Source organism: Ambystoma mexicanum, chromosome 13 (assembly GCF_040938575.1).
Source record: "Ambystoma mexicanum isolate Mex_15411 chromosome 13, UKY_AmexF1_1, whole genome shotgun sequence".
Classification (NCBI taxonomy): domain Eukaryota; kingdom Metazoa; phylum Chordata; class Amphibia; order Caudata; family Ambystomatidae; genus Ambystoma; species Ambystoma mexicanum.
In genome coordinates this window covers 781,270,142-781,294,651 of record NC_090938.1, presented here as the reverse complement: position 1 = coordinate 781,294,651, position 24,510 = coordinate 781,270,142, and the positions used below count along the sequence as shown (strand labels likewise).

General features: G+C 44.8%; 1 protein-coding gene across 3 annotated transcripts in view; it reads left to right on the top strand.

The window, feature by feature from the left end:
* The window catches only part of LOC138521948 (uncharacterized), a 334,921-nt gene extending 311,149 nt beyond the window's left edge, over positions 1-23,772 (top strand). For all 3 annotated transcript variants that reach the window (XM_069635121.1, XM_069635122.1, XM_069635124.1), the window contains exons 10-12: positions 1,975-2,063; positions 3,729-3,813; positions 19,118-23,772. In XM_069635121.1, coding sequence (XP_069491222.1) covers positions 1,975-2,063; positions 3,729-3,813; positions 19,118-19,176 — 233 coding nt within the window. In that variant the 3' untranslated portion in view covers positions 19,177-23,772. The remainder of the gene's footprint in view (positions 1-1,974; positions 2,064-3,728; positions 3,814-19,117) is intronic.
* The last annotated feature ends 738 nt before the right edge of the window (positions 23,773-24,510 follow it).

Below are 24,510 nucleotides of genomic sequence, written 5' to 3'. Positions count from 1 at the left end.
GCTTGCTTCCAGGATCTCAGGAGTGTCCCTTATTTAGAGACTTTACTGAAGGCAAGTGAGTATATTGCCGAGCCACTGGACCACCAGGGAAACAAGTGGAATTCCGAGCACAGCTCCGCTCCAAAACACTGCAAAGTCCTGACTGCAGACTGCGCACTTAGGACACACTTGCGATATGCTCGCTATGCATAGGGGTTTTACACCCTCCTCAGAAGGCGTGTGAGAAGATTGCAGAGCAAATGGACCACCAGGGAAACAAGTGGAATTCCGAGCACAGCTCCGCTCCAAAACACTGCAAAGTCCTGACTGCAGACTGCGCACTTAGGACACACTTGCGATGTGCGCGCTATGCATACGGGTTTTACACCCTTCTCAGAAGGCGTGTGAGAAGATTGCAGAGCAAATGGACCACCAGGGAAACAAGTGGAATTCCGAGCACAGCTCCACTCCAAAACACTGCAAAGTCCTGACTGCAGACTGCGCACTTAGGACACACTTGCGATGTGCGCGCTATGCATACGGGTTTTACACCCTTCTCAGAAGGTGTGTGAGAAGATTGCAGAGCAAATGGACCACCAGGGAAACAAGTGGAATTCCGAGCACAGCTCCGCTCCAAAACACTGCAAAGTCCTGACTGCAGACTGCGCACTTAGGACACACTTGCGATGTGCGCGCTATGCATACGGGTTTTACACCCTTCTCAGAAGGCGTGTGAGAAGATTGCAGAGCAAATGGACCACCAGGGAACAAGTGGAATTCCGAGCACAGCTCCGCTCCAAAACACTGCAAAGTCCTGACTGCAGTCTGCGCACTTAGGACACAATTTGATGATACAGCAGTGTCAACCCCCATCTGGTGAGGACTCATTGCTTGGTTTATACAGCCATGTCAACTGCATGAGAACTTGCTTGGGTGGAACAGTTGTGCCAACTCTCATGTGGACGAGGACTCATTCCTTGGATAATTCAAACAATTCACCTCTCATCTGCGCAAGCACTCACTGCTTGAATGGTACAGCTGCATTAACCCTAATGTGAATAATGGTTTATTGCTCGGATTATACCGCCATGCCAACCTTCATTTGGCAGCAACGGCTCATTGCTTGGATGATACAGCTGTGTGTAACCTCATCTGGTTGAGTACTCACTGCTAATATGGTACAGTTGTAACATCCCTCACCTGGAGGAGGACGCACTGGTTTGATGGTACAGCCGTGTCAACCCTCCTGTGGATGAGGACTCTTTGCCTGCATAATAATGCTGTGGCAATCCTCATCATGAAGCGGACTCATTCTTTGACTTAGGCATCACCTCAAACGTCTTCAGAAGGAGGACAGCACACTGCAAACAAGAGGCATCTTCTTCAGGCCCAGTGTTTACGTAAGTGCGACATCAAGAACGGGGTAACCGCAATATATCCTGTTGTGCAATATTGCAGCATTTGGGGAACACAGAACTCCAGCTGTCACTCATAGAACGATTCCACACTCGCAGGTGTCTGTTAGTTGATGAGCGGACAGGAAGTTGTGGGAGATTGAGCTAAAAAGGTTGCAAGAGAGTTGAAGTTACAAAGGACCCATTGGTGACACTGTACTCCCTGCATGCTCTAGAGTCTAGACCAAGATGGGGCAGCTATACGGGCGTGGGAACATGTTGGTACCATGAAGAAGGCAGACTCCATCACTGCACAGTGTCTCCACAGAAGATCACTTGCTCAGCCCTGCTCCGGAATATTATCCCTGTATAGCCCACGATCAGCACAGGTGTAGGCAGTATTCATCCAAAAGACAGCCACAATTTTTGTCTGTAATCATATCCGTTTCCACCAAGTGAAGGGATATATGTAAATTGGCGGTGGGGATCTTTGGAAGAGAACCTCACACACTCCAATGCACTCCACTGCACTGAGAACGTCCACCCCTCCATTCACCCACAGAGTTTTCAGAGTCTGATGCCAATATCTGTCTCTTTCTAGATCGAAGGCTGGCTCTGAAGATCACAACGGCCTTCCCAGATGCCAACCTCCCAGAGGTGCCCGAAAGCAGAGAGCAGGTTTTTGAAAAGGTAAAGGGACCCTTCAGTTCTGTATCCGTAGGGCCAGCCTTCTGATCTTAGCCCTCCTTTTGAATGTGATGTGCTGTATTTCCGAATGGATAGATGGGTGGGCGGAACCAGCTAGGTGGGACGAGTAGAGAGTTAAATAGAATTTGTAAAGCCAACAGTGTGCCTTTTCTTCATGAAAATTGGGTTCTCTGTTTGCAGTTTCCCATTATATGCCAGATATTGCCCTCACATGCCTATGTACTCATATCCCATGCAAAGTATTGCCATGAAATGCTAAGCAGGGGCTAGGTATTCCATCAACTGGTCGGATACTCCTGCCATTTACCAGATATTGACAAGATATATCAGCCATTACTAGGTACTAACTACATGTCACAGGTTTTGTCACCCATGAGAAGGTCAAGGGAAGCACACACACACCATGCCATTCTCTCAACCCTGCAAGCATCAGGAGAGGAGTACACAGTCCTTGACTTCTCCCATCCCTTCTGGCTCTCCTGTCATACTACAAAAGTAGCTGGATGTGGGGCAGCGATTTAATGCAGGCAGTGGGAGAGACACAACATGCCCTTACTCCTCCAACTCGCCATTCCTGCTGCTATCGGCAGAGAAGTCCAGGAGGAGGCTGGGGCAAGCAGGAACGCAGGGCCACCATCCTCCTCTCTGCAGGGTGCTGGGGACAGGAACTCAGGGCTTCACTCTGCTGTGTATCTGCCTGCTCTCAGAGGCCCTTCATTCTCCAGCTTGCAACTCCATGGTAGAACACAAGCAGTGCGACAAAACCCTGCACAAATAGAGTTTTAATTGAGAGGGGCTGAGACTGCTCATTCCATGAAATCACGAAAAGTGAAGACATACTACAAGCCGGTTTACTTTGAAAGCAACACTAAAACCAACGTGTGGTATACGGTTTCTGCAGGATTTCCAAGGGCTGCAGAATACTGCACACATCAAATCACAAAGCGTTCACTGTTTGTTGTGTCCCAAAACCCTTTCTCCTAATTAATTAGTCTTGGCCCCTTTTGGGCGTCGCTAACATCCTATCCCGGAAGCAAAATATTAAATGGAGGTAATTGTCCTGCGCTGGCTCATGGCCTTCTCTGGTCACTAAATATCAGTCAGAACACAGTCATCCTTCTCCCTGTGGACTCAACCACTAGAGCCAGATACAGGTGGTGGGAGGAAGAGGGTAATTGGTATCTGACCAGACGTGCAGATATGCATCTAAGCTGAACCCAAGACTGCGGATCTGGTACACATGCACACATTGGCAAATTAATGGGCTCAGTGAATGAAACCCTGGAGGGAACCGGACTTCTAACTAAATGTAACCACACTATACCATTCCAAGGGCAGTGACATTTAGGACCACGCTTTTGCATCTTGTCAAATATGACTGAAAAATGGCCAGTTAAGCCATTATTTTAACTTTAACCAGCAATGTCAGTGTTTGGTACATTGAAGCTCTTTGATAATTTGGCTCCTAAATTACTCATGAAGTTTTCAGAGTAAATCCAAGCTTTAACTTACTTTCCCTCTATCGCACTTCATCAGAGAATGCAGGAGAGCGGTAGATTGGGGTTAGGGCGGGCAGCGTAGAGTCCACATTTTCTTTAAACACCTCAATGCTAGTTTCAAACTCTTCTCTCCTCATTCCTTTTGCAGGTCCGTGACCGAATTGGACAGCACCTCTCCGATTGGCCCACTAATGTCTTAAAATGGCAAATACAGCATGATGAAACATGGAAAGGTAAGTGTCTTCCATGCTTCTGTTCACAGAGGTAAGAGCCTCCTTCATTATCTTCCATGCCCCAGCGCACAGAGGTAAGAGCCTCCTTCATTATCTTCCATGCCCCTGCTCACAGAGGTAAGAGCCTCCTTCATTATCTTCCATGCCCCTGCTCAAAGAGGTAAGAGCCTCCTTCATTATCTTCCATGCCCCTGCTCACAGAGGTAAGAGCCTCCTTCATGAACGTCCATGCCCCTGCTCACAGAGGTAATAGCCTCCTTCATTATCTTCCATGCCCCTGCTCACAGAGGTAAGAGCCTCCTTCATTATCTTCCCTGCCCCTGCTCACAGAGGTAAGAGCCTCCTTCATTATCTTCCATGCCCCTGCTCAAAGAGGTAAGAGCCTCCTTCATTATCTTCCATGCCCCTGCTCACAGAGGTAAGAGCCTCCTTCATGAACGTACATGCCCCTGCTCACAGAGGTAATAGCCTCATTCATTATCTTCCATGCCCTTGCTCACAGAGGTAAGAGCCTCCTTCATTATCTTCCATGCCCCTGCTCACAGAGGTAAGAGCCTCCTTCATTATCTTCCATTCCCCTGCTCACAGAGGTAAGAGCCTCCTTCATGAACGTCCATGCCCCTGCTCACAGAGGTAAGAGCCTCCTTCATTATCTTCCATGCCCCTGCTCACAGAGGTAAGAGCCGCCTTCATTATCTTCCATGCTCCTGCTCACAGAGGAAAGAGCCTCCTTCATTATCTTCCATTCCCCTGCTCACAGAGGTAAGAGCCTCCTTCATTATCTTCCATGCCCCTGCTCATAGAGGTAAGAGCCTCCTTCATTATCTGCCATGCCCCTGCTCACAGAGGTAAGAGCCTCCTTCATTATCTTCCATTCCCCTGCTCACAGAGGTAAGAGCCTCCTTCATTATCTTCCATGCCCCTGCTCACAGAGGTAAGAGCCTCCTTCATTATCTTCTATGCCCCTGCTCACAGAGGTAATAGCCTCTTTCATTATCTTCCATTCCCATGCTCACAGAGGTAAGAGCCTCCTTCATTATCTTCCATGCCCCTGCTCACAGAGGTAAGAGCCTCCCTCATTATCTTCCATGCCCCTGCTCACAGAGGTATGAGCCTCCTTCATTATCTTCCATGCCCCTGCTCACAGAGGTAAGAGCCTCCTTCATGAACGTCCATGCCCCTGCTCACAGAGTTAAGAGCCTCTGCCATGATCTTCCATGCCCCAGATCACAGTAAAGTGCCCCTGAAGTATCTTCTATGCCTTCCTCACAGAGTTGAGAGCCTCCTTCATTATCTGCCATGCTGCTGACAACCCTTGTAGGTGGGGTCTGTTTCTGTTTCTGTATCTCTACAGTCCCCCTAGCAGCACTTGGACATTTGATGTCTGAACTTACCCTTGCACTTGCCACCTGCCGGCCGCACGTTTGTATTGTGTTTACTGTTTGATACCATATACTGCACTGCACCCTCTCCTTTCCCCTCACACCTTTCCCCTCCCCTGCACTTGTGGAACTCAATGTCACCTGGCCTAGTAAGATAGTTATCTCTGTCTTCCCTTTTGTTCCCTCTCCCCTACCTCGTCGTGCCTTGAAACACTTGTGTATAGGTGCGTTATAAATGCCATATCATATCATCTCATATCAAGAGCCTCCGTCATTATCTTTCATGCCCGTGTTCACAGAAGTAAGAGCACCCTTCATTATCTTCCATGCCCCTGCTCACAGAGGTAAGAGCCTCCTTCATTATCTTCCATGCCCCTGCTCACAGAGGTAAGAGCCTCCTTCATTATCTTCCATGCCCCAGCACACAGAGGTAAGAGCCTCCTTCATTATCTTCCATGCCCCTGCTCACAGAGGTAAGAGCCTCCTTCATTATCTTCCATGCCCCTGCTCACACAGGTAAGAGCACCCTTCATTATCTTCCATGCCCCTGCTCACAGAGGTATGAGCCTCCTTCATTATCTTCCATGCCCCTGCTCACAGAGTTAAGAGCCTCCTTCATTATCTTCCATGCCCCTGCTCACAGAGGTAAGAGCCTCCTTCATTATCTTCCATGCCCCTGCTCACAGAGGTAAGAGCCTCCTTCATTATCTTCCACGCCCCTGCTCACAGAGGTAAGAGCCTCCCTCATTATCTTCCATGCCCCTGCTCACACAGGTAAGAGCACCCTTCATTATCTTCCATGCCCCTGCACACAGAGGTAAGAGCCTCCTTCATTATCTTCCACGCCCCTGCTCACAGAGGTAAGAGCCTCCCTCATTATCTTCCATGTCCCTGCTTAAAGAGGTAAGAGCCTCCTTCATTATCTCCCATGCCCCTGCTCACACAGGTAAGAGCATCCTTCATTATCTTCCATGCCCCTGCTCACAGAGGTAAGAGCCTCCCTCATTATCTTCCAAGTCCCTGCTTAAAGAGGTAAGAGCCCCCTTCATTATCTTCCGTGCCCCTGCTCACACAGGTAAGAGCACCCTTCATTATCTTCCATGCCCCAGCACACAGAGGTAAGAGCCTCCTTCATTATCTCCCATGCCCCTGCTCAAACAGGTAAGAGCCTCCTTCATTATCTTCCATGCCCCTGCTCACAGAGGTAAGAGCCTCCTTCATTATCTTCCATGTCCCTGCTTAAAAAGGTAAGAGCCTCCTTCATTATCTTCCATGCCCCAGCGCACAGAGGTAAGAGCCTCCTTCATTATCTCCCATGCCCCTGCTCACAGAGGTAAGAGCCTCCTTCATTATCTCCCCTGTCCCTGCTCACAGAGGTAAGAGCCTCCTTCATTATCTCCCATGCCCCTGCTCACAGAGGTAAGAGCCTCCTTCATTATCTTCCATGTCCCTGCTTAAAGAGGTAAGAGCCCCCTTCATTATCTTCCATGCCCCTGCTCACACAGGTAAGAGCATCCTTCATTATCTTCCATGTCCCTGCTTAAAGAGGTAAGAGCCCCCTTCATTATCTTCCATGCCCCTGCTCACAGAGGTAAGAGCCTCCTTCATTATCTTCCATGCCCCTGCTCACAGAGGTAAGAGCATCCTTCATTATCTTCCATGCCCCTGCTCACACAGGTAAGAGCATCCTTCATTATCTTCCATGCCCCTGCTCACACAGGTAAGAGCATCCTTCATTATCTTCCATGCCCCTGCTCACAGAGGTAAGAGCCTCCTTCATTATCTTCCATGCCCCTGCTCACAGAGGCAAGAGCCTCCTTCATTATCTTCCATGCCCCAGCACACAGAGGTAAGAGCCTCTTTCATTATCTTCCATGCCCCTGCTCACAGAGGTAAGAGCCTCCTTCATTATCTTCCATGCCCCAGCACACAGAGGTAAGAGCCTCCTTCATTATCTTCCATGCCCCTGCTCACAGAGGTAAGGGCCCCCTTCATTATCTTCCATGCCCCAGCTCACAGAGGTAAGAGCCTCCTTCATTATCTTCCATGCCCCAGCACACAGAGGTAAGAGCCTCCTTCATTATCTTCCATGCCCCTGCTCACAGAGGTAAGAGCCTCCTTCATTATCTTCCATGCCCCTGCTCACAGAGGTAAGAGCCTCCTTCATTATCTTCCATGCCCCTGCTCACAGAGGTAAGAGCCTCCTTCATTATCGTCCATTCCCCTGCTCACAGAGGTAAGAGCCTCCTTCATTATCTTCCATGCCCCTGCTCACAGAGGTAAGAGCCTCCTTCATTATCTTCCATGCCCCTGCTCACAGAGGTAATAGCCTCTTTCATTATCTTCCATTCCCATGCTCACAGAGGTAAAAGCCTCCTTCATTATCTTCCATGCCCCTGCTCACAGAGGTAGAGCCTCCTTCATTATCTTCCATGCCCTGCTCACAGAGGTATGAGCCTCCTTCATTATCTTCCATGCCCCTGCTCACAGAGGTATGAGCCTCCTTCATTATCTTCCATGCCCCTGCTCACAGAGGTAAGAGCCTCCTTCATGAACGTCCATGCCCCTGCTCACAGAGTTAAGAGCCTCTGTCATGATCTTCCATGCCCCAGATCACAGTAAAGTGCCCCTGAAGTATCTTCTATGCCTTCCTCACAGAGCTGAGAGCCTCCTTCATTATCTGCCATGCTGCTGACAACCCTTGTAGGTGGGGTCTGTTTCTGTTTCTGTATCTCTACAGTCCCCCTAGCAGCACTTGGACATTTGATGTCTGAACTTACCCTTGCACTTGCCACCTGCTGGCCGCACTTTTTCATTGTGTTTACTGTTTGATACCATATACTGCACTGCACCCTCTCCTTTCCCCTCACACCTTTCCCCTCCCTTGCACTTGTGGAACTCAATGTCACCTGGCCTAGTAAGATCGTTATCTCTGTCTTCCCTTTTGTTCCCTCTCCCCTGCCTCGTCGTGCCTTGAAACACTTGTGTATAGGTGCGTTATAAATGCCATATCATATCATCTCATATCAAGAGCCTCCGTCATTATCTTTCATGCCCGTGTTCACAGAAGTAAGAGCACCCTTCATTATCTTCCATGCCCCTGCTCACAGAGGTAAGAGCCTCCTTCATTATCTTCCATGCCTCAGCACACAGAGGTAAGAGCCTCCTTCATTATCTTCCATGCCCCTGCTCACAGAGGTAAGAGCCTCCTTCATTATCTTCCATGCCCCTGCTCACACAGGTAAGAGCACCCTTCATTATCTTCCATGCCCCTGCTCACAGAGGTAAGAGCCCCCTTCATTATCTTCCATGCCCCTGCTCACACAGGTAAGAGCACCCTTCATTATCTTCCATGCCCCAGCACACAGAGGTAAGAGCCTCCTTCATTATCTTCCATGCCCCTGCTCACAGAGGTAAGAGCCTCCCTCGTTATCTTCCATGTCCCTGCTTAAAGAGGTAAGAGCCTCCTTCATTATCTTCCATGCCCCTGCTCACAGAGGTAAAAGCACCCTTCATTATCTTCCATGCCTCAGCACACAGAGGTAAGAGCCTCCTTCATTATCTTCCATGCCCCTGCTCACAGAGGTAAGAGCCTCCTTCATTATCTTCCATGCCCCTGCTCACACAGGTAAGAGCACCCTTCATTATCTTCCATGCCCCTGCTCACAGAGGTAAGAGCCCCCTTTATTATCTTCCATGCCCCTGCTCACACAGGTAAGAGCACCCTTCATTATTTTCCATGCCCCAGCACACAGAGGTAAGAGCCTCCTTCATTATCTTCCATGCCCCTGCTCACAGAGGTAAGAGCCTCCCTCATTATCTTCCATGTCCCTGCTTAAAGAGGTAAGAGCCTCCTTCATTATCTCCCATGCCCCTGCGCACACAGGTAAGAGCATCCTTCATTATCTTCCATGCCCCTGCTCACAGAGATAAGAGCCTCCCTCATTATCTTCCATGTCCCTGCTTAAAGAGGTAAGAGCCCCCTTCATTATCTTCCATGCCCCTGCTCACACAGGTAAGAGCACCCTTCATTATCTTCCATGCCCCAGCACACAGAGGTAAGAGCCTCCTTCATTATCTTCCATGCCCCTGCTCACAGAGGTAAGAGCCTCCCTCATTATCTTCCATGTCCCTGCTTAAAGAGGTAAGAGCCCCCTTCATTATCTTCCATGCCCCTGCACACACAGGTAAGAGCACCCTTCATTATCTTCCATGCCCCAGCACACAGAGGTAAGAGCCTCCTTCATTATCTCCCATGCCCCTGCTCACACAGGTAAGAGCATCCTTTATTATCTTCCATGCCCCTGCTCACAGAGGTAAGAGCCTCCCTCATTATCTTCCATGTCCCTGCTTAAAGAGGTAAGAGCCCCCTTCATTATCTTCCATGCCCCTGCTCACAGAGGTAAGAGCACCCTTCATTATCTTCCATGCCCCAGCACACAGAGGTAAGAGCCTCCTTCATTATCTCCCATGCCCCTGCTCACACAGAGGTAAGAGCCTCCTTCATTATCTTCCATGCCCCTGCTCACAGAGGTAAGAGCCTCCTTCATTATCTCCCATGTCCCTGCTCACAGAGGTAAGAGCCTCCTTCATTATCTCCCATGCCCCTGCTCACACAGGTAAGAGCACCCTTCATTATCTTCCATGCCCCTGCTCACACAGGTAAGAGCCTCCTTCATTATCTTCCATGCCCCTGCTCACACAGGTAAGAGCACCCTTCATTATCTTCCATGCCCCTGCTCACACAGGTAAGAGCCTCCTTCATTATCTTCCATGCCCCTGCTCACAGAGGTAAGAGCCTCCTTCATTATCTCCCATGTCCCTGCTCACAGAGGTAAGAGCCTCCTTCATTATCTCCCATGCCCCTGCTCACAGAGGTAATAGCCTCTTTCATTATCTTCCATGCCCCTGCTCACACAGGTAAGAGCACCCTTCATTATCTTCCATGCCCCTGCTCACACAGGTAAGAGCACCCTTCATTATCTTCCATGCCCCTGCTCACACAGGTAAGAGCCTCCTTCATTATCTTCCATGCCCCTGCTCACACAGGTAAGAGCTTCCTTCATTATCTTCCATGCCCCTGCTCACACAGGTAAGAGCCTCCTTCATTATCTTCCATTCCCCTGCTCACACAGGTAAGAGCCTCCTTCATTATCTTCCATGCCCCTGCTCACACAGGTAAGAGCCTCCTTCATTATCTTCCATGCCCCTGCTCACAGAGGTAAGAGCCTCCTTCATTATCTTCCATGCCCCTGCTCACAGAGGCAAGAGCCTCCTTCATTATCTTCCATGCCCCTGCTCACACAGGTAAGAGCCTCCTTCATTATCTTCCATGCCCCTGCTCACAGAGGTAAGAGCCTCCTTCAGTATCTCCCATGCCACTACTCACAGAGGTAAGAACCCCTATCCCTTTCTTCCATGCCACTACTCACAGAGGTAAGGGCTCGGCTTTAGTATCTTTCATGCTTCCTTGTCTTGAACTGGCTTCTCAGAGGGAAAAGTGGGTGGTCCACAAACTTTCACGGTGGTTAAAAGTAAAGGTGAGCATATTCGATTGCCAGATTCTTCACTGAGCTCCTAATATTATTATTCATAAATGGGGAAGTAGCTTTCCCTATGGGTGGGATCTTAGTATTTCAGTATTTATGAATTACATGAGGATACCCATGACAGAAAACTAGGATCACAAGCAAGTAGCCTTTCCAGCCTTATACTTTGGATTACGAGCAGAATTTCAGACCTCAAAGCAATAATTCTCGCTGAACTTCAAATTAACAATCAGAATTGCTTCCAACTAGCCACAAAAGCAAACGTCCAATTCTTTCTAAAACACCATGTAAGTGCGAATCGAAGTGTTAAGTGAGAGTATACCACACTTTAAAGCTTTGGCTCGCGGAGCAGACAAAGAATATTCACTGGGTGGCACAAACAGCTATCCGCTGTCCCAAAGGCACAAGATGCCTGAGCAGCAAAGCTGCAGCACTGACAAACCACTTTCTACCCAACTTCAAAATGGCAAACCCATGGCGGTCGCCAACAGCAACCATAATCACTTTCAACTGGGAACACCAATTACATCAAAAGGAACACCAGAAAGGGGATAACCAATCAGGGACATTCTGTAATACTTTGGGAATAACCTTTCACAAACTTGGAAAATCAGATCTATCGGGCACCCCGATGCTGCACATTATTGGGCACCCACAGACTTAACTGACTGTAGAGCTGGAGACAGAGAGCACAGAAAGAAAGAGAAATGGGGAAGCATCTTGCGATCTACACCCCAAACTGCGGAAGAAACCAGGCCATCAAGAGATTGCCAGAAAGTAGCATCCCACCCCTCCTTGAGTGCAAGCAGAGCATGCTGTGAGCTCTGCCCCATACCCTGGGAGAGACCAAACCCATACTACCAGGGCTTGCACAGAAGTTGCACACACCCCAACCCGCTCCCCTTGAGAGCAGCCAGAGCTTGGTGAGAGAAAATCCCCACACACTGGGAGAGACTAGAGCACAAAGAGGTTGTTGGGAAGTCACAGCTCTGCTTGAGAGAACCAAGTGCTTGTGGGAAGCTATACCCCAAACATGGAGAAAGACCTTACTAGAAGATAAAGAAGGACCAAAGGCAACTTTGCTTGTGCAGTGGTTGTCAGGGAGTGCTCTCCTTTGTTTTATATGTCAGCAAAGTAGTTGCATATTTAGAATATACAAATTGCAATGTGTCTGGTTCCGACCTGTCCTTTTGACAGGTTTGTATTATAATCATAGAAGCAATAGTGCAATGGTGAAGGAACAGAACAGCCAAAACGTGTTTGGAGCTAAAGGGTCTTTATCAAGTGTGAGACAAGCATGGCATCAAGAGAGACACAGACTCAAAAGTATTAATTTTAAAACCTTTATTTACTAAGGTTTCTGGGGTGGTGGATTGCCTGACTGGCCCTAACTCTAAAAGGATGGTTCCCTTAACTGATGTTTCTACTGGCCGCCGTCATCTTAATAGTTCAAAATAAAAGTCTGTCTGTGTCTAAATCTATGCTTGCCCTCACGCTGTACAAAAATGTGATAGGAGGTCTTTTGCAAAGGAAAAATAGTGGTTCAACAAAAATGGCGAAACCAAAGTTGGTTTCTCGACAGGTGCAATTTGGTTAATGTCACAAAGATGGGCTCATTCACCAGGACTGTTCGTACAACCTTCTTCACAGGGCCCTTACAGTGAAAACAACTCCAATGTCCTTGAGTTTGTGGGGTTCAATTTCACCTTTTTTTAAATTATTTGTTTATGGTTGAAACAAAACCTTTACAAAAAATGATTCATATGAAATTTACAACAAACAAATTGTATTCAATCATTACAATACAATGTTGTCAATATAGAATAACAGATTAAAATAAATTAAACCTGTACTAAAACAAACACAAAAGAAAAGGCAGCAGAAAATAAACATGTCAATTACAAGTGCCTCTGTAGATTTCAGTTCATTTGCAATAATGATATTTCTGCTTCAATTAGCTTCAACAATTCAACTAAAGCAAAGATTAGAGTTTTTTCTTGTCCTGACATCATCTGATTCCACAGTGAGTCAACACAGTCAACGTACTCAACGTGAACAAATCTCATTAACAGAATTGTTCTCGATTCTCTAAAATTAGGACATTCCAATATAAAATGTTAAAGCATTTCCTCCGGTTCCATACAATTTGGAAATCTATAGGTCATAGTATTTCCCTTGCCTTTTGGTTTTCCCCAATGCCTTGTCCTTTCAAGCGTATGAAATTGATTCATTTTTATAGCGCATGAAGTACATGTAGGTGATGTTACAGGGGAAGATGGCTAGGTAACAGCAGCATCCTTCCCTTTTCCGAGAGAACCTGGCATTTTAATTATAGGTACTATATTTAGTAAATTCATCTATAGTCCTAGACCAGTCTAATTCGAAAAGGATTTTTTTCACAAAGCTAGGTCGCAGGTATAAGTCATTCTGTTCTACCCCAATTTCATCCAATACTGATTTCATTCTTGCATGATAGGCCTTGAAAGAGCGGGCGCTACATCCCATTAACATTTGATTCAGATCTTGATAAAGGGAGTTCCCAGAGGGAACTAGGAATCTGTTATAGCTGGAAAGTGCTCTCCACTCCCATCTGCATGAAAGTGATATTAGACCCAGCTCATGACGAATGATACAATTTGGGATGGAATCAACAAGAAGAAGTGCAGATTTTAATGAACGCCCCTGTGAGGTATTGAGATATGAGTTTAAGTTGAACAGACACATATCGAGTGCATACAGAAGAACTGATTCCACTTTTAACGCCATGAATTACAGCAACGGGATTAAGGAGAATCTGCAGTATTTGTGGAAAATGATCTTCTTTTGGCTTAATAGTGGTCTTGCCTTTAATTGGAGACGATCGATCCAATATATAATGGAATATGTATTACTTAAGTAATAGCCAAGATGTACAATCTCAATAGATTGTGATATGGCTTCACCATGTATCTTCCACGTATAATGTTTCATTTTTTTGCCAGCGTCAAACACCATGATATTAGTCTTTGCGGAGTTAGGTCTAAGATTGTGTTTAAATGCAAATTTCCCAAATAACTGCAACTTCCTCTGCAAACCCGACGGAGTGAGATCGAACAAAACAATATCGTCCGCGAAAGCCAACCAATGTAGCCTCAAGGAACACAACTTGGCAGCAAACGTGTTACCGTTCTTCCAAGTTCATCCATATCGCACCAATATAAATTAAACAACATTGCTGCCAGGTTGCTTCAAGTACATTACAGAGTCCGTCACTGCTCCCCCCTGGGTAATTCTGATCTTATAAGAGGTATTTGCATGAAGTTTGGAAATCCAGTAGATCAAATTCTCTGCAATACGTAGGTTATACATCTTTTACCATAACAAATTTCGCACTACAATATCAAACGTTGCAGACATGTCTATTAAAGTCATGTACATTGGACAAAGTTCTTTAGTTTTGGTCCCTGCTAACAGATGAGCCATAATAGTAGCATTTAGCGTAGTGCCCATAGACCTTCTGAAGCCTGTTTGATATTTTGAGTATATATTGTGTAGTGCAATGTGTTTTTCCAAATCGTATAAAATGAGAATTGAAAATACTTTGGCAGCTGCATTAGTTAGTGAAATTGGCCTATAGTTTTCCGGCTTTGTTGGATCGCCCTTTTTATAAATCAGGATTAAAATAGACATTACCCAAGACTCAGGCAATGTTGATGACATAAAAATGTGATCAAATTTAATTTTCAAGATTTTTGCCCAAAAGGCTGGGTCAGCCTTATAGACACAGGAGGTAATAAGGTCTGGACCGCATGCTCGTGAAGTGGATAGCCTGTTAATTGCCCATTCGATGTCCAGGGTAGACCACTTAAAAGAATTCACCGGTGGTCTTGGTGATATGTCAAAATTCATGTTAACAAATCAAGCTGGGAGTTGATACTTTTCACTAATAAATACCTTCCAAGTTTGAGCTTGAATAATGTTTTTAGTATCTTCCCCACTTCTGGAATTGCAATTCTTAATTGCAGACCAGATAGCCCTAGTATTATGCTGACAGATCGATCTAATAATTGCGCAGTTCTGTTTATTGTGCCCCAACAAGTGGATGCTTTTTACCCTATTTTTATATGTTTGTAATATTATTTTTTTCAGGTAGGAGAATTGTAGCATGTGTATCTGTTCTCTATGGAGCATTCACAAATCTCAATTTTGTTTACATTTTAGCAATTTTAGATCGTAATCAAACAGGTGCTTAGTAAGCGCCTGGCAGGGTTTCTGCTTGGCCAGGAAGTAGGACAACACATTGGCAACCGAGGAGGAAATGATTGTGTCCATATACTGCGGGCAATAGAGATCAGGGGTAAGAAATTCATCTTTGTTATTTAAGTCTGATGGGACCCTAGCAGCTAGTTGCCGGCATAATACAGGGTTCCACCTAAGTGAAATATGTGAGCGGTTAATTTCTAGTGCCTGCACAAGTTCATTAGTGTTAAGAACATCATATGAAATTGTTAAAAATTAATTGAATGGGTGCGTGGTCACTGTACTTTTTTCCGTGTATAGTAACCGGTTCAATTATCGATACTAATGAAGCTGACACACAAAAGAAATCAATCATGGAACATGACGTCCTGCGTTTCCATGTATATTCCGGCAATGATTCCTTACAACCGACAAATGACATTTCCCAATCTTTGAAATATGACCTCCATCTTTCACCCCTATTTCCTGCCCTCATGTTCCTGTCCTTTTGACATTTGTTCATCCCATCGAGCCTCTCAATGCACAGAGCATTGAAATCGCCTCCTATGATAGTTTCGAAGTTGGAATTACGAATAAAAGTACTTTCTAGACAAAGATCAATGTCATCAAACATTTAATCAATGTCATACTTCCAGTAGAGACAAATAAGTAGTAATGGTTTGGCTACACCTTCTTTTAATATCACAGAAACAGCCAATAGGTAAGCGGATAAATACAAAAGCGTGGTCTGACATTCAAGCATATTGTTAATAGAGATGGCAAGGCCACCCGAAGGGCGACCTTCCCGTCCCTTGATGGCATGTGAACAATAGGTACGGAAGCCAGGAAGAACCAGGGCATCGAGTTTCATTGTTTCTTGTAAGATAATAAAAGCAGGAAATGTAGCAGGAGAAAGAGAAGAGAACCACCTTTATATATTTAAATGGCTGCATGAATTCCATGAGATTGCAACATACTTCGTGCTCATCTGAAGCTAAGTCATACTCCTACCTGACTTGGCAGCAAAGATTGTTTTCAATAGGGGCTGGATCCATGACAACTCATTGCTGTTTCACCTTTCAATGCAAAACCAAAGTCAGTTTCTTCAATAGGCCCCTAACGGTTCCCTTCCCCAAGCCCAGGCCCTTCTTCCAGTTTTCAAAGTCAGCTGTTTAGGATGTGCCTTTTCTCATGTACAACCTTTCCTGTATATCATCCTCCTCTTATGGGGTAGAATCAGAGGCTTTCGAAAACGCTAGGCTCTTTACTTTTCTTCAGCGTGACCACCGTGACCCTTTTGCCCCTCTCTTGGTTCGTTACTTTCACTTCCTTTTCTATTTTTTATCTTCAGGTGCTTCCTGCACCATTTCCCAATGTTTGTTCGCCTTTTCAGTGCACACTTGCACTGACCTTTATTCCTAATCTTGATTGTGCCTCTTGCACACTTCTTTCATGCTTTTGCGCACTCTTGCACTTGCTTCTTTCTTTTCAGGTCACTCACGCCCTTTTTATATTGTGCTTTCCTTTCGTGCTTCTTGCACCTTTTCCACGGCCTTCTGGCCCCCTTTGGGTCGCTCACACCCTTTTTTATACTTTCTTTTCCTTTCGTGCCTCTTGCACCTTTTCCATTGGCCCACTTTCATTCATATTGTTTCATTGTCCAACACACACACACACACACGCGTCTCGTGCTTACATTTAAACTGTTACACAGTTACTTGTATCTTTGTTGATGACTTCCTGTCAGCTTCAAACAAACGTTGATGTGTTCCTCTTTCTTATGCATTTCTGGCTTTAATTGTATCTCGCTCTTCACAACCCGACTCAGCGATACTTTCAGACGTCCCACCGGCTCTTCGTTTCCGAGGTCAGGGTCTCACTACCTGCCCGTTGGACACTGCTGGGCTGTCTCAATGGCCCCAGAGAATGAGCATTCACATACGCAGGTTCTGCGGGGCACCAGCACGCCTCTTCGCTCCCGTACACAGACCTTTCTTGCTCCCTGGAGTCACGGCTCCCTACCGCCGCCCTTCTGCCCTTTGATACGTCAGTTCCTCAGCATCGCGGCACCCCAGTCTCTGGCCTCTGGTCCTGGGCAACTCCGGTGTCTCGGCTCTCCTCCCAACTCGTTCTCCTGCTTGCTCTCCTACTCCCTCATCCATTTGTGTCAGACCACACCTTTTATAGTGAAAAGACCAGTCAAGTGGAGTCAGGTGTGAATGGTTACTATTGAATGCCTGATCCTGCCTCTGACTCTATTAGTGGGACAACTTGAGTTCTTTCTATGTTAGGTTTCCCTTACTTTCACCATGTTATTCAATGTTTAATCTTTATTGTTCTTAGTTGCCTCTTCCTCGTCTCAGTATTTAATGGAAATGGCCAGGGGGAGATGGAGTGAGACTGGGGAGACCCCATAAAGGCTGAGGGAGAGGTGGTTTGGGGTGTTTTTGGGACCAATGAAATATCATGTCTCGGCCTTGGGTATCCTCCTCGTAATCCCTCATGAACTTCCACTAAGGTGATCCTCCCTCACTTGTCCACTCTAGGTTCGGGATCCAAAAGCGATGGCCCTTCCCTGGCCACTTGAATGGAAGATCCCGAGGGAGTGGGTGGGATAATACCGTCAGGTTTCTCACACAAGGCTCTGGCAATTAGTGAGATGTTATTTTACCAGGGTGACAATTAACATTTACGTTGATTTATGAAGAGCATAGTTAGAATTTGAATTGATACAGTTGCACCAATTAGTGTCGTGCATAGTTCAGAATGGTAATAGATACATGTTATTCAGTTCCATAATTCATGGACACATATTCATACATGTTGCAATGATTAATAACTTGCACAGGTGGAATAGGTGCCATGCAAGACAACCACATATTCATAAATCAATGTAAGCGTTCATTGTCACCCTGGCCAAATAACATCTCACTAATTGCCACAGCCTTGACAAATACCCTTTAAGGCTGAAACACGTGTTGGCTGTTCTGTTCCTTCACCATTTCACTATTGCTTCTATAATTATAATAGGAACCTGTCAAAAGGACAGGTCGGAACCAGACACATTGCAACTTGTATATACTAAATGTGCAATCACTTTGCTGACAAATAAAACACAGGAGAGAACTCCCTGACAAACACTGCAAGCGAAAAGTTGCCTTTTGTCCTTCTTTATGCAAGTGAATTCCTTGGGGCACTTAGGCTGTGGCCCCAGATTAAGGCACATGTAGCACGCATTTTTGGACGCAGCATGACTATACTGCACACACGCCCAGCGCAGGTGATTATACAGTTCATGACCCACCCTCTTTGCTCTTTAATAGAAGATGAGGGCCTACGAGAACGGCCCGTGGCTGGACAGTGGCAAAATCCTAGCCTTAGGAGAGACAAAAGACTTTCTGGTAGGAGTGTGTCTAAAAGTACTGTCACTAGCCCAGGAGGGTGACCCGCAGCTAGGGGGTGAGAATATCTAGGCCTGACCAGCACTTTAAAGAAAAGGGGTGGAACAAGGACTATTTGCTGAGGGAAGCCAAGAAGCAGCAGAGCACTAAATCTCCAATACTGTGTCTTAGGCTGGGGAATTCTGGAAAGAACAGCCATTCTCTAGCAGGGCCCTGGAGACATGTTGAGTTGACTCGTCCACCATAGTATCCTTTTATTATTTCTAGTCTTAAACCACTCCCCCTTGACGCTATAGGCCTTCATCCAAATTCCTTTCTATCTGTGAGCAAGTAGTAGGGAGCCTGCTGGTCCACAAACTAGAGACAATGTGATAAATGATGAAGGGAGGACCTAGTATTCCCATTAGCTCAGAAATGCTGACACTGTTTTGCTTAAAATCAAATTGGATTCTGTTATCAAGCTCCATGCCGGAGTCCAGCCTCTAAGTGCAGGACCGGGCTTTGAACCTGTTCTGCACTTCATTATACTGCTAACAAAGCAAGGGCCTTACCCCTGGGCTATTCTCCGGCCCCTTAGATTGCTCCTGGAGAATGATAGCCTCTTTTAATTTGTAGGAGAACCCACTTACCTTATATTTAGGTTCATCCCCATCCCCTCCTGACAGTTGCAGGTTGTGAACTCAATCTTCCGACTCGTGTGCTCTGTTGATTCTATGTTGCAGACGTATTAACATCTCCCACTCTCTCTCTACAGGACTATATGTGCGCACCTCAACCACAAACACAGCACCTATCAACTGCTCGGCAACCTGAACACAAACCTCTCGCCCTTTGCCAGGATCCCACATGCATCGCCTCTCTTACACCAGCACCGTGGCCAGAAGCACTTCACCAGGCACCAGAGTGACCTCTGAAAGGACCACAGTCTTAGGGGTTTTAGATGAGAACTAAACACCTTTTGGTTCCCAAGTACAAAAAAACAGATCTGAGTGAGATTCTGTTACATGGACCCATTCTATTGCTGCCATATCAATAGATATTGCAATGTTTGCTTGTACATGGTTTACTCTCTTGCTGAAAGGTCTTTGTTTATAATTTATTGTTCTATAGTAACGAGATTGGAATGTTTTTCTCTGCTATTATTTCTTGTAAAGTGTTCCCTCAGATATGTTTGATAAGGTTTGACCTTTATAATGATCCTAAATAATGACATGATTTAAATAGCAATAACTGTTTTACTGATTCGGCACCAGGCGGACCTGGGAAAGCGTTTTTGAGGCCTTCCCCAATTGACATTACAAATTATGTTTTCCAGGCACAGTAACTACAGGTTGGCAAGACCTAAACACATTTAACATTCACACTTTCCAGTCAATAAAGACGAAGTGGTTGGGGTGCAGGGTGTGACTTGGTACCATTGTGCTGTGGCCACCTAAACCGTCTGCTCCTGCCTTACCTCTCTTCCCTGTGAGAGAAGCCGGCACCAGTGTTCCCTCCAGTGCGGCGTGAATGGAGGCCCATGCTTCCTCCGGAGGGAGAGTAAACATGATAGAGGATTTCCTGTCCATAAGCTGCTTCACTGCTGCTACAGCCTTGCTTGACCTTGTGAAGGAGAATGCTCGCTGAGGTGGTCACCAGTACTTCAATCCCGTGAGGTGTTTAGTGATTATTACTCAGTTTCATCACTACAATCTGATAAAATGTACTCATTCATCAAATATATACACATGGATTTCTCGTGATATGCATGTCTGTGCCTGAAACATAATTGGATGCAAATTCCCCTCATTACTTTAACATGAAAGTAATTAGAGAGTAAGCAATGTACAGTTCCATGGCCTTTCTCTCTAGAGCATTTGTGCAGCTTCAGTGTTTACAATCACTGCTTTTACTTGCTGAATCCTCCTGATTAAGCACGACTGTGCTTCCAGGCGTTATTATTCAATGCTTTCCTTAAGCACCTGCTGAAACTCAATGTATGCCAATCTCAGACTGACTTACTATTGGTGCCTTAACTCTTTACAGTTTATTCATCCTTCCTATTAATAAGGGCACCTATCCATTGTGAAGTATTTTTCCATCTTACATCATTTATTCTGAACTCTCTGAAGTTTTTGCTTGGCTATCATGAACTCTCAAAATGCCATTTTAAGTGAAGACTCCTCTCTTTCATCTCATAGTGCCTTTAAGAGACCTAAGAGTGACTCTCAACCCCCTCAGAACCTTGCGTCGATCCTAAAATCCAAACCATCTTAATGGAATTAAGGGCTCTTAACCCCTTTATGGAAACAATGCACTTTAAGTTACAAGAATTGGATGATAAGTAGTCTTCCGCTGAGACCAGAATCGAATAAGTGGAAAAAAGAATTGATGCAGAAGACATTGCCAATAAAGTCATACAACTTGGATACACTTTTAGTGACCTTCAGAAACATACTGAAAATGTGGTGGAGGATTGCAGCAAGAGAAACAACCTTCGGCTTATTGGTATTCCAGAGGGAGCAGAGGGGGATGTCCTAATCTACTTTTTAGCAAGCATGCTTCCAAATCGTTTGCGCTTACCTAAGTCCATACCTCTAAATATTCAAAGAGCATCAAGAGAATTGAGCCCAAAGAAGCCTCTTCACATAATAAGCAAGGTCCTAGGCCGTTAATCTGTTTACTGCTAGAGTATACACAGGTGCACATGATTTTGGACAAAGTATGAGCATCTAAATAACTGTTCTGGAAACATAACAGGATCTTCAACTCACAAGATGTTTTCAATGGTGCAGGCCGACTGTGGAAAGAGTTATTGGCATTTTGACCAGCCTTGCAAGAACTATATGCCAGATATGGTCTTGTTTACCCTAGCACCTTTAAAGGTACTCTCAAAGGTCGTACCTCCACATTTGATAATCCTCAGGATCTAAAACAATTCATGCATTCGTACAAAATGGAAGAAATGGAGATTTCTCAATTTCAATAGTAAATTGCCTTCCGCCTCAAATGCTTAACCTAGCTATATATCTGATGTTACTCCTAGGATTAGATATTTTTATTATTCAGCTTTTATTTGTTGAAATGTCATATTTTTGTTAGCGTGGTAGTCTGACGTCAGTTATCAATGCTGTGCTTTTTTCTAATTTTTCTCTTTAGCTTGATCCCTTGTGGCTTTGCTGTTTTATTTACACTCTTTATCAGGTTTTTTATTTACCAGCTGGTTGGATATGTAGGTTTCAGCTATCTTATTGTTTGAATGCCTTTCCCTTCTGTGTGTGCTCCTGCCCTCAGTTTATTTTATAGAATACATTAATTAGATCCTATCCTTGCTGGTGGTCTACTATCAACCTTTTGCTTAAAGTAGGACATCCATATTGTTTCCTGTTCTTGTTACACATTTGCTAATCATCTTTTCCAATCTATTAAGACAATATTATTCAAATATATTTAATGGAATGTTAAAAAGCTGAACATTCCTATAAAAAGACAAACATTTTATTGTATCTTAATAAGTCTAAAAAGGCTATTGCTTGTTTACAGGAAACACACTTATCAGTGCAAGATGCCACTAAAGTAAAATGGATTTTGGGTTGGAGAGGGGCATGTAGCATTGCAGAAGAAAAATAATCAAATTCTGCAAAAAACAGTGACCAACAAAGTTGTCTTGGAGTCAAAGTCTTGGCCGAACGAAGAAATGTAAAATTTCTGTGATCAGTTAAAACTGTAACTCGATGACATCCACCCAAAAGATAATGGCCCTCATTACGACCCTGGCGGAGTGGGTTTACGCCAGCGGTATTCGTGGCGGACCCGTCCGCCCTACTACGAGTTCCCGTAGCGCCATGGAGCCTTTCTCCGCCTGGTTTTTCCGGGCGGAGAAATCCATGGCGCTACGGGACCTTGTTGTTAATTACGCCACCGTACCTTACGGTGGCGTAATTAACGCCTTCCCCACTCCCATTATACCCTATGGGGCAAAAATGGGAATGGGGAAGGGTAAAATGGGGATTGGGGATTTACCGCCCCGCCAAGGTCGGAATGGGGCGGAAAATCCGCCAACCCCCATGGCGGTATCGGCAGCTTTCCGCCGTGCTCCAAGGTGCATTTTGCACCGCGATTTCCGCCAGGGTCGTAATGAGGGCCAATGTCTCCATTCTTCGAACGCAGACTTGATGGCCAAATGTTCTCTGGCTGTAATTGTATAATTCCTCTCAGCTGATGTAAATTTCTTAGAAAAGAATGCTACCGGATGAAGCTGTCCTGTTCTTGGATGGCGTTGCGATAAAACTGCTCCCATGGCACAATCAGAAGCATCTGCCTCCACAAAGAAAGGTTTATTCACATCTGGATGTAACAAAATTGGCCCTGAAATAAATTTTTCTTAAGAAATTTAAAAGCATTTTCAGCCTCTTCACTGCATACAAATTTCATTCCTTTTTTCAACAATTTAGTAATTGGAGAAACCACCTGAGAAAAATTTTGAATAAATCGACGATAAAAATTTGCAAATCCAATAAAACATTAAATATCTTTTACAGAACCTGGTTGCGGCCAATCCCGTACTGCTATTACTTTACTTGAATCCATCTCAAGACCTTCCGGAGATAAAACAAAGCCTAAAAATTCCACACTATTTGTGTGAAACTGACTTTTTTCCAGTTTTGCAAATAGATGATTTTCACGTAATTTCACTAAAACCTTCTTTACATATTCCAAATGTTGTTCTTCTTTAGAAAAAATCAATATGTCATCAATGTACACAACGACAAATACATCTAGATATTCACGAAGGACCTGATTTATAAAAAATTGAAAAGCTGCTGGCACGTTGCAAAGGCCAAATGGCATCACCTGGTACTCAAAAAGTCCATAGTGTGTTCTAAATGCGGTTTTTCCACTCATCTCCTTCACGAACACGAACCAGGTGATAGGCCCCTCGTAAATCCAATTTTGTGAAAATCCTAGTTCCTTGAATCCTATCTAACATTACTGATATTAAGGGTAATGGATAGCAATTCTTGATAGTGGTTTTAGTCAAATCTCAGAGTTTTATCTTTCTTTGGGACAAAAAACAATGGTGAGGCTGCTGGTGATTGTGAATGTCTAATAAAGCCTTTAGCAAGATTTTCCTCTAAATATTCCTTTAAGAACTCGTTCTCTTTCTCCGTAAGAGCATACATTCTTCCACAAGGAATTGGTGCTCCTACTTCAAGATCTATCTTGCAATCAAATTCTCTATGGGGTGGTAAATCATTAGCTTCTTTCTTGTCAAATATATCTTGAAAATCTTTATAACACTCTGGTAGGACTCCGACTGCTGCCCCCACTATATGCTCCCTAATCACCCCTGTTGCTAAACATACTCCAATAGATTTAGGAATTCCCTCCAGATCTTCCTCTGTAATCCTTACCAAACATTGTTTTTTTTATAAAAATCCGATTTGAACTCTACGGTTCTTTTTCCCCAATCTATCAGAGGATTATGTAATGAGAGCCAAGGCATGCCTAAAATAATTAGTAACTGTGGTGCATCTATTAGCTCAAACTCAATTTCCTCACTATGCTCATCCCCAATTTTCATCTCCAATTTAGCTGTCATTTGAGTTATCAATCCAGAGGTAAGTAGAGATCCATCTACAGCTCGTACTTGCTTAGGTATTCCCTTTTTAACCACAGGAATTCCCAATCTACCTGCCAAACCAATAGCAAAAAAATGTCCTGTTGCCCCACAATCAATAACACATGGTCCACCCCACTTTGGCTTACCTTCCTAAGAAAAGGATACGTTTAATGTGATGTATGGAACAGCTGTCTGGACTGTATTCGTCACCTGTTGACCCTTTCCAGAAAATGATTGAAATCGTTTTGGGGTGCGTGGACATTTCCCTACAAAATGAGTACTGTCACCACATTATAAACACACATTTTCCTTTCTTCTTCTGTCCTTTTCTTCCTTGGTCAATGGATTCCTAACTGAATTTACTGCATCATTCCGCAATGAACCCTTAACCTCTTTTATAACTTGTTTTGTTCTGGGACGTTCACTCCTGAACCAAACCCTATTCTCAGAAAAATGTCTTCGCTTTTCCAATCTCCTCTCACCCAATCTTATATCTAATTGCATTACCAAATTTATCAAATCTTTGCATGAAGTGGGTCTCTCTA